The sequence below is a fragment of the Procambarus clarkii genome, chromosome 23 (genome assembly GCF_040958095.1).
Source record: "Procambarus clarkii isolate CNS0578487 chromosome 23, FALCON_Pclarkii_2.0, whole genome shotgun sequence".
Classification (NCBI taxonomy): Eukaryota; Metazoa; Arthropoda; class Malacostraca; order Decapoda; family Cambaridae; genus Procambarus; species Procambarus clarkii.
Window position 1 is genome coordinate 31,176,979 of NC_091172.1, and position 17,520 is coordinate 31,194,498.

Below are 17,520 nucleotides of genomic sequence, written 5' to 3' on the forward strand. Positions count from 1 at the left end.
TGTATTCACCTAGTATTCACCTAGTATTCATCTAGTTTAGCTTAACGGGGTTGAGCTCTGCTCTTTCGGCCCGCTTCTCAAATGTCAATCAACTGTTACTGACTACTAACTATTTTTTCCCCCTACACACACCCCCAGGAAGCACCCCGTAACAGCTGTCTAACTCCCAGGTACCTGTTTACTGCTAGGTAACAGGGGCATCAGGGTGAAAGAAACTCTGCCCATTGTTTCTCGCCGGCGCCGGGAATCGAACCCCGGACCACAGGATTACGTGTCTAGCGTGCTGTCCAAACAGCCACTGGCCCCTGTAGGCCCCACACATACACACACTGTTGTGTGTGTGTGTGTGCACGCGCGTGTGTGTGTATGTGCGCGCGTGTGTGCACACCGCACGCACCTTGTTGCGAGAGAGCTTCTCCTCGGCGCTGAAGACCTTGCCACCACAGCGTGGGCAACCCTCGCCAGGGGCGGCAGGGATGGACGTAGTGTCGATGGCTCCAGACGCCGCACTGATGCCAGCCAAGTGGGCTACTCCGCCCCTGTAATATGGGCATCGGTCACGGCGTTTGCTTCACACACGTTATGAAAGGTTTTATACATAGCTTCATAATTACACAACTCAATCTCTAAAGAACTTTAAGGCTATTGCGATGAGCGTACGACACACTTACGGAATGTTCTCAGCAACCAGAACTCCGCCGCTGCCGGCCGCGAAGCCGTAGCCCTTGGGCCCGTACTTCTTGGCGTAGCAGAGCTTGCAGTAGATCTCCCCGTCGGGGGCGTCGCAGCCCACCATGGAGTCCAGCGGGCGGTGGCAGTGGCAGCAGCTGTAGCAGCCCTTGTGCCAGCTGCGGCCGCGGGCGTGCATCTCTTCAGCCATGAAGACCTTGCCGCCACACCGGGGACACCCCTTGCCCTCCTCGGCCTTGATCCTGCCCACGTTCATACGGGCCGCGTCCGCCTTCTTGGCCAGCGCTGCCGACTGGTCTCCACCGCTGGAAGGAAATTACCATTAAACTGACGTGTCTTTCTCTCGCACTCAACACATCTAACACGTTTCTTCAGTTGCATTGATTTTCAAATTCTACTTAAAATCGACAGTAAAGTCTAAACCAATCACTAATAATCTCTACTCAATACACGTAGAAAGAAACTAAAATCCATGTAGTAAACATTGAGAGACATAAACAACTTTCTCAATCCCCTGAAACTAACAAAGTATAATCAGAGACCAGGAGCTTTCTGCAACGAGTGGGACATAGTTATAGAAATTAGAATTGGCTTATATTAAAGTCGGAACAAATCACTATCTATCAACAATGGGCCAAGTTTATTTATGAACTAATTAGAAAGTGTCCTGTGTCGGTTGCGTAAATTCCAATAGGCCTTCTGCAGTTCCTTTGCTCTTACGTAATGCAAAAGATTGGATTTTTTACTTGAGTGTCAAATGGAAAGAGAGTGGTCTAGGGCAGCTGCGTGAGGAGCTCACTCTTGACCCACATATCCAAGCTTCTGTTTAAACAGCAACTGTAGATCTTGTTACAGGTGATAACGTGAACAATAAAGTTAATCGACAAATTACTTGTTGATGTGTGTCGATAATGAGTGCATGTTAGTGATTGAAATGTGTCCAAGTTTTATATATGGGAAGATTATTTGGGAGACGTGACCTGAACGATGCTTAGAAAAGGTTTAGTGGCTATATAAAATATGTTTACATTTTCAAGGGTTATTTGTCATTGGAAAAACAGAGAACCAACAGAATCTTGCAAACCTGAATGCTTCAGTAGTTAAATATAATATTGTCACATGCAGAAAATAGTTCGCATATAATATATTAAAATAAAACATCAATAACTGTAAACAAGACAATACTTTTTTGGAGAAGAGCCAAGTAAGTCTTTCGTCTGGGTACATATAATTGTTTTAAATCGTGTCATAAAATAAGCACTATTTTTGTATTGTCTTCAAATCTGCAAATGTTGTTGTTTAATCCTGTGTCTAAATTGTTCAGTATATGTGACAAACAACAGATGTTCCTGGAGAGAGCCCCGGGGCACCCCAATAATAACGGTTCCCCACTTCGACTTTACTACATTTATGTAATCTCTGTCTACTTTCTTGACGCACAGTTTTACAAGGTGATCATTAAGACTTGGTTAATTGTCTCACAAGTTGACGATTAAGGCGTAGTTAATTTGCCTTGCTAGGATAAGATTAGGACATGGTTTAATACAAATATTTGTCACGATAAAAATAGTGACACTCTTGACTGAGAAAACTTTCCCAGCAACACAAGCAAATAAGAGAAAAATGATATAATAAATGTGCCTAAAAGCGTATGACAACAATTAATTAAAAAAAGGCATCACGTTTACCAAACTAATCTAAGTAATAAATATTTTTTCCTTTTATATCCGAGAATTGCATTGCTTGGGGCTTCATTTAGATCCAGCAGTCTGTTGGTGTTTGGAAATGTTTTGTGTTTGTTTTCCTCCCTACCGGAAGAAGCTCGCAATTATCTTCTTCACTTAAATTCGCTGCCCTCTTGAGTGTGAGTAGCGATGCTTGAGTGCTGGTGTTGAGTTTATGAATTTTTTTGTTCTGCATCTGCCAGCGATACATAAATCAAGGTGCTAAGTACTTGGTAAACACGGAATGAGGTGTAGGCAGGTCCCTGCCACCACATGTTACATTAACACTCGGGTACAAGCATGTAATGTCCTCGTATTGTGTGTGTACTCACATATATACACACACAACCTGTTTACCTGCAAACGGGAATAAGCTGTCAATTATCAAAATAGAATAACAATTGTAAGATCTCTGTCTATAAGACGGACACTCACGTGATGTTCTCGGCGGTCAGGACGCCGCCACCTCCAGCAGCGAAGCCGTAGCCCTTAGGGCCGTACTTCTTGGCGTAACAGAGCTTGCAGTAGACCTCTCCATCAGGTGAGTCACACCCTGTCATGGAGTCCAGCGGGCGGTGACAGTGGGAGCAGCTGTAGCAGCGCTTGTGGAATGACTGCCGGCAAGAAGAACGGGAAGTTAGTGCAAGTAACTGAAGTTTAACAGATTCTTTTAATGTTACAATGGAAGACCTGATTTCGCAAGTAACAACGAGAGGTCTACTCTCGCAAGCAACAACGAGAGGTCTACTCTCGCAAGCAACAACGAGAGACCTACTCTCGCAAGCATCAACGAGAGACCTACTCTCGCAAGCAACAACAATAGGTCTACTCACTCTGCCACGAGCATTAATCTCCTCAGCCATGAAGACCTTGCCGCCACAGCGTGGGCATCCCTTGCCCTCCTCGGCCTGGATCTTGCTAACATCGAGAACCACGGACCCGGGGTTGACTCCAGGCATTGCCTCACCGCCCCTGCGTCACCGAAACCATTAGTAGCCGTAATAGTCTTATAAAAAAAGTAGATGGATTATTTCGGGCGTAGCTCAAATACATATGAATGAGTTTGTGTGCAAGTAAATAGAAGTTGCCTTGCATGGGCCAATAGGCCGTCTGCAGTTTATTTTAATCTTAAATGCGTTACGCTTTTTGTCAAGCTGTAAGATATCTTGTAAGTACTGTCCACTTATGTAAGGAAATACGTACTATTTCACAAAACATATTAAAGAGTAAATGTGACATTGTGAGGTAAGAAGACCAGGGGCGCTCGAGCACGGGTCTTGTGGTTGGCAAGTACAAGGCAGTGTATCGTGCACCTTCACACCCTGGACGCTGATGGTGGACCGAGATCACCTTAAAGGAAACACACATGACGTGAACACGAGGGTGCAGGACTCACGGGATGTTCTCGGCGGTCAGGACGCCGCCACCGCCAGCAGCGAAGCCGTAGCCCTTAGGCCCGTACTTCTTGGCGTAGCAGAGCTTGCAGTAGACGTCCCCGTCGGCACCGTCACAGTGGACCATGGAGTCCAGAGGCCGCTTGCACACTCTGCACTTGAAGCACTTCTTGTGGTATGGCTGAAGGGGGGGGGGAGAGAAACCAACAAGCTTAGTTATTATATATGTTATTAAAATGTTATTAAAATGTAGGTTGAGAGTGAATCAGGCGTGACACCTGTATATCTTATGGTGTGAAGAAGTTTTTTTTTGTAATAGTATAAAGCATATGCGGGTTTGGAGTACATCTCCACTCAAGGGTGAGGGGTCGACGCCGTGCAACACAGCTCAAAGATAAGGGCTCGACGCCGTGCAACACAACTCAAGGGTGAGGGCTCGACGCCAGCACACAACCCACCTTGTTCTTAGCCATCATCATCTCGGCGCTGAAGACCCTGCCGCCACAGCGAGGACACGGCGTCTCGCCCTCCACCACGGGCAGGATGGCGTCGGGGTTGCCGTGGGGCCGCACCAGAGGAGCGCTGAGGAACACGTCACGAGAATGGGTTAATGGTGGTGTCCTGCTGGAGGGTGTAGGCGATGTCCCCCTGGGTGTGTATGGCAGTGTTGTGTGTATGGCAGTGTTGTGTGTGTGTGTGGCAACCCCCGTCCCCATGAAATGATAGTACTCTGTGTAATTATTTGGTCGCAAGTATGTAGCGATGGACCACCAGTAAACTTCTTTTTGTACAAATAATTTTTTTTAGTCTGGGAAACAAAAGCTAAGAACAGGACTCAAATATTCCTAGGCCTAGTATAGCACATATATGTTCTATATTGGTACTAAGAGGGCTAGTAGAGGTTAGGATTTATGTTGCGGTTAAAAAAAAATCCTGTTTGCCTAACTACAATAATACAAAAGTCAACTTTCTGGTGGTCCATCACTACGTACAGTAACGTTGGTGGTAAGTACCAATAAGTACTTTCACTTTAGGAGGACGGGGCTGTGCGTGTTTGTTGGTGGGGGAGGCTGTGTGTTCACCTAGATGTGCTTGTGGGGGCTGAGCTCTACTCTTTCAAATACAAAGTGTATGACCCTCTCCCTCCCTATGAAGGAGGGAGAGGTTGTGTGTGTGGGAGGTAAGGGGGAGTTGGTTGTATATATATATATATATATGGGAGGTTGTATTGGGAGGAGTGCTTGTGTGTGGAGTGTATGAGAGTGAGGTGCTAGAGACGAGAGGAGAGCAAGTGCACAATGAGAGTCATCTCAAAATATAACTTACCACAACAAGTTACGTCTCTGGGTATAAACTTACCTTATTAGGCTTCACTCTGGCATCCTCGCCCGCAACTTATATTCCTCTACTGCTGCATACATTTAAAGCTGTGTAAGCATATGCAAATTTGCGGTACTGGCTAGTTAATTAACTGTATTTACTAAAAGTAATAAAAATTTGCTTTATAATTGAAAATAATAAATTAACATTATCATGCAGTTAAGGACAAATAGGCATGTTAGGGGCACAAATGGTTACCAAAGTCTTGATTTACAGTTGTTGTTTTTTAGACTTCACGAAACTCTTGATTTGACTTCTTTATTTAATGGTTGGATTTTAACTTAATTCACTATTTATATTTATAATTTGACAGACAATCCTCTTCGTCAGTATCTGATCACTATGACACTCGAGTGTTGCCATAACAGCTTAGGACTGATATGACAATCAATCAGGAGTTATTGTGTTTATCAATATTTACTATAGCAACAAAAGGTTGTCAAGTGTTGCCGCAGCTATATATGGTAACCATTGACAGGCTTTCCTGTGAAAATGAGTCCCAAGGAAACAGCGTTGTCAAGGAAGCAGCATTGCAAAGAAAACAAGGTTGCCAAGGAAGAAAAGCATTACCACTGACGCACAAGGCTGCCGTGAGCATTTAGCACCATGATGAGGACAGTGCTATCATTGAGACAGTGGACTTGCAGGGTGCCACCTGCTGACAGCAGTGTGGAGGAGGATGATGGCCAACACAGGGCAAGACGACAATATAAGGATATCGAACATGCTTAGCACAGCAGGCGAGGCACCAGTGCCAGCACACAGGTCACCGTGGCACCGTTAGAGATGACACGGAATGCGTGATCAGCATTCATCAACAGCATACGAAACCTGTGCATCTCTCCTTGATCAGGGCGACATTATTTACATTTATTAAGCAGTTTATGAACTTTGGGACTTTTCAATCCAAGGTTATTATTGTTATGAACAACCTGATAGTACTTTGGAGACCTCAAACTATTTAATAAATGTAAACATCCCATGTCATGGCTGAGGAAAGATGTACAGGTGTCGTAAGAGGTTGTGTAAATGTTTAATGAATTCTGGTCCGGGTTAGTAAGGTAATTACCACACGGTGGGTATCTATGGGTTAGGGTGTTGGCAGGGTGCAGGTGTTGGCAGGGTGTAGGTGTTGCAGCTGGCGAGTGTTGGCAGGGTACAGGTGTTGCTGCTAGCGGGTGTTGGCAAGTGTTGCAGCTGGCAATGGCTTCATTGTGCCCAACACTATAGTGCTGCCTGTTTAGTACTACTCGGCAACTACTCTACTGTCATCAATTCTGCAATGGTTATTATAATAGCTGTGACAAGCAACAGGTGACAAGGATACATGCTGGTCTCTGGCACCAACAAGGAAGGTTACATGCTGGTGTCTGGCACCAACAAGGAATTATACATGGCTGGAGTCTGGCACCAACAAGGAAGGATACATGCTGGTGTCTGGCACCAACAAGGAAGGATACATGGCTGGAGTCTGGCACCAACAAGGAAGGATACATGCTGGTGTCTGGCACCAACAAGGAAGGATACATGCTGGTGTCTAGCACCAACAAGGAAGGATACATGCTGGTGTCTGGCACCAACAAGGAAGGATACATGCTGGTGTCTGGCACCAACAAGGAAGGATACATGGCTGGTGTCTGGCACCAACAAGGAAGGATACATGCTGGTGTCTGGCACCAACAAGGAAGGATACATGCTGGTGTCTGGCACCAACAAGGAAGGATACATGCTGGTGTCTGGCACCAACAAGGAAGGATACATGCTGGTGTCTGGCACCAACAAGGAAGGATACATGCTGGTGTCTGTCACCAACAAGGAAGGATACATGCTGGTGTCTGGCACCAACAAGGAAGGATACATGCTGGTGTCTGTCACCAACAAGGAAGGATACATGCTGGTGTCTGGCACCAACAAGCAACAAGTGGCAAGGACACTGCATGCAACCTACGAGTCCGGATCGCATTGCAAAGTCCCTCCTCCGTGGCCAAATCCGTAGCCCTTAGGTCCGAACTTCTTGCCGTAGCAGACTGAGGAAGAAGAAGAAGAAGCCAAGCTACATCAGCCCCACACACTCAGAGCCCTCTACTCCCTCACCACCAACACCTCACTGAGGACACAACAAACTCGGGTCAATAGGTTAAGTCTCCGGCGGAGTTTCTCTGTAATGTGGAACAAAATATGGTATTTTTTTTAGTTAGGAAAGCAGCCATCAGTTTCTTAAATGGTATTTTAAAATAAGCGCGTGTATAATCTATTTTTTTAATAAGTTTATAGCGTTGTAACATTGCGCTGAACAGCGGGTTATAGCGTATTAATAAACAAATAATATGTAATTAATGCTTTTTTTTTTAGAATATCGACAGGAAAACTACATCAAAATTATAAAAAAAGATATTTTAGATGTGTTAAAAATGTGTAGCCGAGTTGAGGCGGTTCACTGGACCAGGCCATTCTGTGGGCTGGTAGTTATCGCTTAACCCGTGGGTAGTTAGCGCCGACAAAAGCCCTTCTGTGAGCAACTAGTTAGCGCAGCACCCACAGGTAGTTAGCGTAGCACCCACAGGTAGTTACACCACCCAGCCACTCGCTACCAGTGTGACAAGTGTTTCTCACACTCCAGCAGCATCAGCAGTGCCTGTAGGCACTAGTACCAGTACAAGCATCAGGTCCAGTGCCAGTACTAAGATCAGCACTGTCACCAGTACTAACGTCAGTGCTGCCAACTGTGTCAACGTGAGTGCTGTTACTGGCACTAACACCAGTGGTGCCACCAGTACAAGCACAAGTGCCACACCAGCAGCTGTGGGCACAACCCGCCGGCACCGGGGGGGGGGTGAGCCCGCGGCACCCACTTACACTTCGTCGTAGCCGCAGGTGAGGGTGCCAGCACCGGTGCCAAAGCCGTAACCTTTGGGCCCAAAGTTCTTCCCATAGCATACTGGGAGACACAGAATAGGGAGCAGTCAGTAGGGGCATCATGGCACCTGAGGGCAGTCATGGGACATTAACAGGTACACGCATCTAATCCAGGTGACCTGAGTCAGGGGTCAGCAACTCCGTCGCCGCTTCTGCTGACCTGTGGAGAACTTCAACTTCTGTTAGTTGGGGCTATATGGCATCATTGCTATGACATCTTTGGTTGCCACACCAATGATGGTACTCTCCAGACCTCTGGCACTACCTGGTTAGGAATATTGTTCAGTCCTCGTGTCCCATTTCCAGGCAGGCGGGATTGCAGAGCTGGAAAATCTAAAGAGATTCTTTACTGTTTACAGAGAAAACATGAAGCTGGCCAACTACTGGACCGGCTCACTGGAGCTACATAGCCTCCCGGCTTGGTGCCTTCTTTTGATAATAATTACTTACTTAATCCAACTCAAACTGTTCCCCATGGAACGAAGACGAGAAAGATATATCCTTAAACACACATGGCAGTACTAGAAGGTCAGGTTCCAGGTCTGCACAATAACATTACAACACACTGAGAGAGAGATATGACAGGAAGTGTCAGATGTACCACAGCCCCACCACTCTTCAGTCTCCTATCAACAAATATTTAAATGTTACGGGAACAGCAATGGAATTTTTCAGGAGATGACTGGATATGTTTCTGTTGGGATTACCGGACCAGCCTGGCTGTGATGGTTATGTGGGCCTTCGGACTACCAACACAACACCAAACAGTGAGCAGAAAATGCTGGTCACAGGCCGGGCTCTGGTACTAGAAAAATTCTCGAAATTGGCAATAGGTAATTAACAGAAAATGTAAAATGTGAATCGTAGGACTTAAATTGGAATAATATATTAAAAGTAACCACTATTAAGGTGAGTGTTGCAGGCTTGCTTGGCATCGAACGCCGAGCCTGTGACGGAGCATAGTGTGTCATGGGCGCTCACCACTCATCCCACGACAGTCAGACCAGTATATTAAAATTACCAGGCTGTTGTGTTTGGAAATTTGTGGCATGTTGAGGGGAATACTTATGGCAACTTGTGGTGTCCAAGAAGATGTGAGAGAGGGAGAGGGTTGTAGGTAACCACACTCCCTCTCCTCTTTTGTGTGGGCTCTGTCTCCACAACAAGTGCACCACTCCCCACCTTTGTGGCGCACAGGGAGACTATTATATGATGAGGGGATTGAACTCGGAGAAAAATAAATACATTATATTGATAATTATTTATGACGATTAAGTCTGTGTGCTTCAGCAGCTCGAACAGTAACATTGTCCTGCTGCTGCTGCTGGTGGTGGTGGTGGTGGTGGTGGTGGTGGTAGTGCTGCTGGTGGTGGTGGTGGTGGTGGCTGTCGAGGGCAAGAAGCAGGTCAGCAGGCACGCGCGCCAGAACAGCGGAGAGGGTCGACTCTTTGACCCTCATCACTATAGCAGTGTGTAAACGCCTCATTAATTACTGAATGACCCTCCTTTTGACATTTTAATAACGGTTCAGCTGTATTGATAATGCTTCCCCTCGTGCCCTGGAGCCTCATACACTCCCTCTACTCTAACTCCTCTCACTCCATCCTTTTTTCATTTAGGAAACTGTTATCATACTTGAGGATTTAGTTCTTAATATAATGGTGTGTGCAGTGAGCCGGCAGATGTTCTGGCTTCAATAGCAGTTCCGTGTGCCCAGGCAACCCGTTCTCGCACTTGCTTATAGTCAATATTGGCTTATTTAATAAGTGCATATGTGACATAATAATTTATTGTAAATATTTTAGTTTACCTTGAAAAGCTTCATAGAAAACACCGACCTCACCTAACCTTCTGCTTAACATACTAAGAAGGTTAGGTGAGGTCGGTGTTTTCTATGAAGATTTTCAAGGTAAACTAAAATATTCACAATCAATTAGTATGTCACATATGCACTTATTATATAAGCCAATATTGACTGAAAGCAAGTGCGAGAACGGGTTGTCCCAGCTCTTCCAGGGAAGTCCTGGGAGAGGGGAAGTCTCGCCTGGCCCTTGGGCCCTCATGCACATGTTCCCCACATCAATGATACTAAGAATCGGAGAGGGCGATTTTACAATTAAGTCGGGTAATGAAAGAAAGGGGATAGCATAGCACAAGCGGACTAGCCACTAAGTGAACCAGACAGGAAAACAATAACTACTTAAAGATCTTCTTTGTTCCTTAACATTATTTTTTTAACAGGTTAAAAACAGGCCTTTTATAAAAATGTCAACGCATCCCGCGATTAGACAGTACGTTCTAATATTAAATATAAATACATTCCTTACTGTCTGCATAGTACAAAAATACACTTAATTGTGCCGTTACATTTACCTCCCCATTTATTTTCCTCGTTTTCTGTCAAGACACTCAAAATTTTAGGATGAAATTTTCATGTTCACTTCTGTACACATAAATTTTAAATATAAAGGATTTCTTTTTCAGTTTTATTAAACACTAGAGATTTTATACAAAATTTGAAAATATTCTGAGTTACTTTATAATTTATTGAAAGATTTTAGTTTTGTTTTATTAGTTTTATAAAACTGTAATATCAATATAGCTATAGGTTAAGTACTAATTGTTATTAAGAAACAATAAAATGCCTGTCCTCCTACACTAAAACGCTTAGGTTAGGTCGTGGTTTTCTATACAGATTTTCAGGTAAACTCTAATATTCACAATATTTTTTGGTGCGATTCTGGTGATTAAGTGTATTTATGTACTAAGCCGGTAGTCAGGATTGTACTTATTACATTTATTATTAAAACGTACTGTCTATTCGGAGGAGGGGCTGAAGATCCTAATAAAGTCTAATAAATATAATGTCAATGGTTGACCAAATCACACACCAGAAAGTGAACGGATAACGACGTTTTGGTCTCAATACGTCAATGGTGTCTGAATAGGGACTACAAGTACTCACAATTACAGCTGACGAACTATCCAATCCCAGAGATCGGAGGTTTGCTCCCCACTTTTATGGCTTCTGCCTCCCACACTGTTCCTGTCCTTGCCAAAAGCCCCCTTCCCCCACTCTGGCCTCATCTCGGCCTCCAGGTAAGACCTCCCCCCTCTACCCCCCCCCCACTCTGGCCTCATCTCGGCCCCCAGTTAAGACCTCCCCCCTCTACCCCCCCCCCACTCTGGCCTCATCTCGGCCTCCAGGTAAGACCTCCCCCCTCCCCCCCCCACACACACAATGGACCTCCTGGTTAATCGTCCGTTTCACTCTCCTAGACACTTAGGCCTACCACCAACTAAGGAGCATGATGATGGCTTCTGCGTGCCCGCGCGCTCTCCCGGGGAGATGTGGGGGTGGTGCTTGGCTTCTATAAGCCTATAACCCAAAATTCCTCTCCCCCTTTTTCCCAGCCTCCTGGCACAGTGACCCCCTTGCTCGAACCCATTCTCGGTTTGCCCCCCCTGGCTGGCATCATCTAGTCTCCCCTCTCACAGGTCATTAACAACATGACATGTTAATGGGTCGTCCCATACTCTGTCACCGCACCTCTGACTCACGTCTTCCTTGTTCTACCTTAACCACATTGCAGAACATTTTGAGAACACTTAAGAACACATTGAGCTGTTGCTGCAGGACCCAGCTGTTCGATGAGAGGTGAGCAGTTGTTGCCTGGCGGCCGGTGGGCCACCAGGTGGGACCATCTCCCAGCGCAGCATATAGCAATCATGTAGGTGCCAAGTCATCTTGTACCCTCCAACACCCCTCACTCACGACCTCCCAGCGCCCCTAGCTTCCTCCAAGAGCCTCTATTCTCCTCCCAGTGCCCTTACTCAATCCCAGCGCCCCAAACTTTCTCCCAGCAGCCTTAACGTCTTCTCAGCGTCTCTCACTCACTCCCTGCCAGCGCCCCTCACGTCCTAACCAGAAACTAGTTTCCTCCCAGCGCTTCTAACTTCCTCCTAGCGCCCATAACGTCTTCCTAGTGCCCATAAATTTCTTCCAGTGCCAATAACGGGCTCCCAGCGCTCATAACTTCCTCCCGGCGCCAATAACAAAATCTAAACCCCCATAACTTCCGAACAGCGCGTTTAACGTCCTCTCAGCGCAAGTAACTTTCTCCCAACGCCCATAATTTCCTCCCACCCCCTATAACTTCCTCCCAGCGACAATAACGTCCTCCCAGAGTCCCTAACTTCCTCCCGGCGCCTCTAACTTCCTCCTCCCAGCGCCAATCCCTTTGTCCCGAGGCCTATAAAATTCTTCCAGCACCCATAACCTCCTCTCGGCGCATGTGGCTTCCTCCCAGCTCCCTAAACGCATCCCAGCGCCCCTAACTTCCCCCCAGCGCCCATAACCACCTCACTGTGCCTCTTCATTGTCTGATTCTTCGCATTTGGTATTCTGTTTATGTTGTAAACATAGCGCATGTTGCTGACACATTGTATAATAATAATAATCAGGTTACCTTAGTGCCTCCTGAGTGCCTGAGGAAGTTATAGAGCCCCATAGTGCCAACATTCACACCTCATATGGAAGAGATTATAAAATGATGGGGTTTGATGGGGGCGGCGGGGTGCGCGCGCAGCTGCCATATAAGGTAAACAATGCTTGGTGTGGGTTTCTTGTGGTTGAAAGAAGATTCGATGCTGGGCCGCCAGCCAATCAGGATGAAGATCCAGATTCAACACGGCCAATGGATGCGCGTCTCCTGTGTAGCGCATGCGCGAACGCACTTGCTGTACAGGCACACTCATATTCATGTATATACACACACACACATGCACACACATGCACACACACACACACACACACACACACACCATATGCCACTGTGACCCATGACTGACCCCGCCACAGTGACCCCTGCGTGACAGGAGTGGCAGGAAGGCTGACAGGGAGGGTGGCAGAGAGAGGTGGCAGGGAGGGGTGGCAGAGAGGGGGTGGCAGAGAGGGGTGGCAGAGAGGGGTGGCAGGGAGGGGGTGGCAGAGAGGGGTGGCAGAGAGGGGTGGCAGAGAGAGGGGGTGGCAGAGAGAGGGGGGTGGTATAGAAGAGTCTCCGGTCTATATATACCAGTTGAGAGTGTTGGCACCGTGGCCCTCCACGGGGCCACCGCCCAGCACGCTAAAGCTGGCACCTGATAGCCCGCCTCACACGCGGCGGCACTCATGGGAGTGCCGGCCACTCTTACCGGCGCCCCGCACTCTACCCCATCACCAGTGCTCGCGGGTCACGAGTGGTCCTGGGGCCGCTTCCTGTCTCCTCATGCATGTCAGTCATGTCTCCTCCTACATGTCAGTCATGTCTCCTCATACATGTCAGTCATGTCTCCTCATGCATGTCAGTCATGTCTCCTACATGTCAGTCATGTTTCATCATAAGTGTGGGTCATGTCTCCTCATGCATGTCAGTCATGTCTCCTACATGTCAGTCATGTCTCCTCATACATGTCAGTCATGTCTCCTCATGCATGTCAGTCATGTCTCCTCATGCATGTCAGTCATGTCCCCTCATGAATGTGAGTCATGTCTCCTCATACATGTCAGTCATGTTTCATAATACATGTGAGTCATGTCTCCTCATACATGACAGTTATGTCTCCTCATACATGTCAGTCATGTCCCCTCATAAGTGTGGGTCATGTCCCGTCATGAATGTGAGTCATATCTCCTCATGAAGAGAATGTGAGTCATGTCCCCTCATGAATGTGAGTCATGTCCCCTCATGAATGTGAGTCATATCTCCTCATGAATGTGAGTCATATCTCCTCATGAAGAGAATGTGAGTCATGTCTCCTCATGAATGCGAGTCATGTCTCCTCATGAATGTGGGTCATATCTCCTCATGCATGTGAGTCATGTCCCCTCATGAATGTGAGTCATATCCCCTCATGAATGTGAGTCATATCCCCTCATGAATGTGAGTCATATCCCCTCATGAATGTGAGTCATATCCCCTCATGAATGTGAGTCATATCCCCTCATGAATGTGAGTCATATCCCCTCATGAATGTGAGTCATGTCTTCTCATGCATGTGAGTCATGTCCCCTCATGAATGTGAGTCATGTCCCCTCATGAATGTGAGTCATGTCTTCTCATGCATGTGAGTCATATCTCCTCATGAAGAGAATGTGAGTCATGTCTCCTCATGAAGAGAATGTGAGTCATGTCCCCTCATGAATGTGAGTCATATCCCCTCATGAATGTGAGTCATGTCTTCTCATGCATGTGAGTCATGTCCCCTCATGAATGTGAGTCATGTCCCCTCATGAATGTGAGTCATATCCCCTCATGAATGTGAGTCATGTCTTCTCATGCATGTGAGTCATGTCCCCTCATGAATGTGAGTCATCTCCTCATGAATGTGAGTCATATCTCCTCATGAAGAGAATGTGAGTCATGTCTCCTCATGAATGTGAGCCATGTCTCCTCATGAATGTGAGTCATATCTCCTCATGAAGAGAATGTGAGCCATGTCCCCTCATGAATGTGAGTCATGTCTCCTTATGATTATATGTCATATGTTATCATGGGTCTGTGTTATATCTCCTCGTAGATATGTGTCACATTTTCGCATGGATATGTCTTATCTCTTCATGAATATGGATATGTATCATATTTGTATCACCTGTGGTTCACACAGTAACAGTGTCGAGGGGCCACTTAGGCTGTGAGATGGACCGAGAACATTAAGCCGGGTACTGACGAAGCTTAGTATCAGTGTCTGAGCACTTGGTAGACACAGGTACACGGACCATGGTCCACTCACACGGACCATGGTCCACTCACAGGGACCATGGTCCACTCACAGGGACCATGGTCCACTCACAGGGACCATGGTCCACTCACACGGACCATGGTCCACTCACAGGGACCATGGTCCACTCACAGGATGAGACACACGGACCACTCCCGTGGACCCATATTGATTATTGAATATTCGTAATTATGTGTGTGTGTGATTCATGAAATTGTTGTGTTCTTAATGACTCCTCACAAGTTGGTAATGGTTCTCAGGTGAAGGGTCCAGGGCTCACCTGCCTTGGGCCCGGGGCTCACCTGCCCAACATCAGTGCTGTACTAACCCTGTATTAGTGACTATTCTTCACATAAGGTGTACACTCTGTAATACTTGAAGCAACGGAGCCTCTTCCTCTTCCAGTATTCACTTGTAAGAATAGACCTTATCACGTCCTACCTCCCTCCTTCCCCCCCCCCCATCTCTCACCCTCATGTCCCCCTCCCTCCCTCTCTCACCCTGTCTCACCCTGACCGTTCCGTCCCTCATTACTACCTGACTCTCTACGTCATTGTTAACAACGAACAACACGTGCCAGTGGTCCTGGTCGCCCGCCACCTCGCGGCCCGATAACGACCCCAAAAGTGCCTTTTCCGCCCTGAGTTATCTGGTAGGTGAAGTAGTGGTGGCAGCGGGCGGGCGGGTGGGTGGTGGTGGCAGTGGGCGGGTGGGTGGGTGGTGGCAGAGGGCGGGTGGGAGGGTGGTGGCAGCGGGCGGGTATCAAATCCAGTAAAGTGCCTCCCATTCGCTTTTGGCATCTAATGGCAGTGTAGTGAGGTGATGGGTGGCAGGCCAACCCCAGCCACCAACTCCTGGCCCACCCCAGCCACCAACTCCTGGCCCACCCCAGCCACCAACTCCTGGCCCACCCCAGCCACCAACTCCTGGCCCACCCCAGCCACCAACTCCTGGCCCACCCCAGCCACCAACTCCTGGCCCACCCCAGCCACCAACTCCTGGCCCACCCCAGCCACCAACTCCTGGCCCACCCCAGCCACCAACTCCTGGCCCACCCCAGCCACCAACTCCTGGCCCACCCCAGCCACCAACTCCTGGCCCACCCCAGCCACCAACTCCTGGCCCACCCCAACAGTCCCTACACACGACATTCAGACCCACGTTTCCATCCCCTCACCTGTCTCCCCTCTGGCACTTACGCTACCTTGCCATCCTGATTCCCCTCCTTTCCTGGCACCTCAACAGCTCTCCTTCCTTCCCACTTCCCTCTTTTTCTTTTCCTGATTCTCCTCTTCCACTTCTTATCCAGATAACTCCATGTCTCAAGAAGGAAGATGAAAGTGTTTTAAAATTGGATAGAAACGTAATAAGATAGAAATTAAGGAAAACAAGCTCCCAGTTTCATATTTGCAAGATTGCAGAGTAAGATTCTAGCACAGCTCACCCATCAGTGAAGCTTTTAAGACGACAGTCCACTAAATGAAAATTTTAGGACGACTGACTCCCGAATGAAAATTTTTATGACCCCGAGAGAAATGAAAAATAACAGTAAATACCTGAACCCGCTCTCCCACTGAGACTGTGTCTATATATGTGTACAGTCTGGGTGTCACCGCGGGCTGGTGACTCCTGTTTACTGAATACCACCCTCCAAAAGGAGGACCTATATAGCAACTTTTGAGGAATATACACAATGATAATAATATATGTAATAATCTATAATGAAACATTCTTCATAATAATTTTAATAATTCATTGTGTGGCGGGACAGGCAGCCAGAGTGTATCCATAGATGTTAAGCTTATATCGAGGTACTTCACTCCACACCCTCCCTCCTCCTGGGTGTAGTGCCCTCCCCCCCCCCAGGATGCCACCCCACAACAAGCTGATTAACTCCTGGGTACCTACTTGCTACTAGGTGAACAGAGGCATTAGGTAAAATAAAATATGCCCAACCATTTCGGTCCCGACCGGGATCCGAATCCGGAATTCTCGATTGTGAGTCGAAAACTAACCCGACTGTACTAGCGGGAGCTGTAGCAAGTGTGAAGGGATATATACACAATGATAGATGATATAGCAACTATGGAGAACAATATACAATGATAGGACCGATAACAATTATAGGGAATATACAAAACCTGAACTGTTGTATACAAAAGGGTCCACATGTATTATGAGTCTGAATGACGTAACTGATACAGCCTATGATCATCAACCTAGCCTGACCTAGCCTTAAATAAGAAATCCTAGGCCTAACATACACAATATTGGGCCTAATTGTTACGTATATATATATATATATATATATATATATATATATATATATATATATATATATATATATATATATATATATATATATATATATATATATGCGAACAAGCCTGAATGGTCCCCAGGACAATATGCAACTGAAAACTCACACCCCAGAAGTGACTCGAACCCATACTCCCAGAAGCAACGCAACTGGTATGTACAAGACGCCTTAATCCACTTGACCATCACGACCGGACAAAATGAGGTGATAGCCGAGGCTATTTGAACCACCCCACCGCCGGCACTCGGATAGTAATCTTGGGCATAGCATTTTACCAAATCACCTCATTCTTTGGGGCACACGTGAGGAACACAAATGTGAACAAGCCTGAATGGTC

At 46.9% G+C, this 17,520-nt stretch overlaps 1 protein-coding gene across 3 annotated transcripts in view; it reads right to left on the reverse strand.

Annotated features, from left to right (window-relative positions):
• The window catches only part of LOC123763964 (muscle LIM protein Mlp84B), a 76,339-nt gene that overhangs the window by 15,899 nt on the left and 42,920 nt on the right, over nucleotides 1–17,520 (reverse strand). For all 3 annotated transcript variants that reach the window (XM_045751344.2, XM_045751343.2, XM_045751342.2), the window contains exons 6-12: nucleotides 8,045–8,126; nucleotides 4,267–4,390; nucleotides 3,811–3,989; nucleotides 3,248–3,386; nucleotides 2,850–3,028; nucleotides 672–995; nucleotides 398–539 (exon numbers count right to left, since the gene is read on the reverse strand). In XM_045751344.2, coding sequence (XP_045607300.1) covers nucleotides 398–539; nucleotides 672–995; nucleotides 2,850–3,028; nucleotides 3,248–3,386; nucleotides 3,811–3,989; nucleotides 4,267–4,390; nucleotides 8,045–8,126 — 1,169 coding nt within the window. The remainder of the gene's footprint in view (nucleotides 1–397; nucleotides 540–671; nucleotides 996–2,849; nucleotides 3,029–3,247; nucleotides 3,387–3,810; nucleotides 3,990–4,266; nucleotides 4,391–8,044; nucleotides 8,127–17,520) is intronic.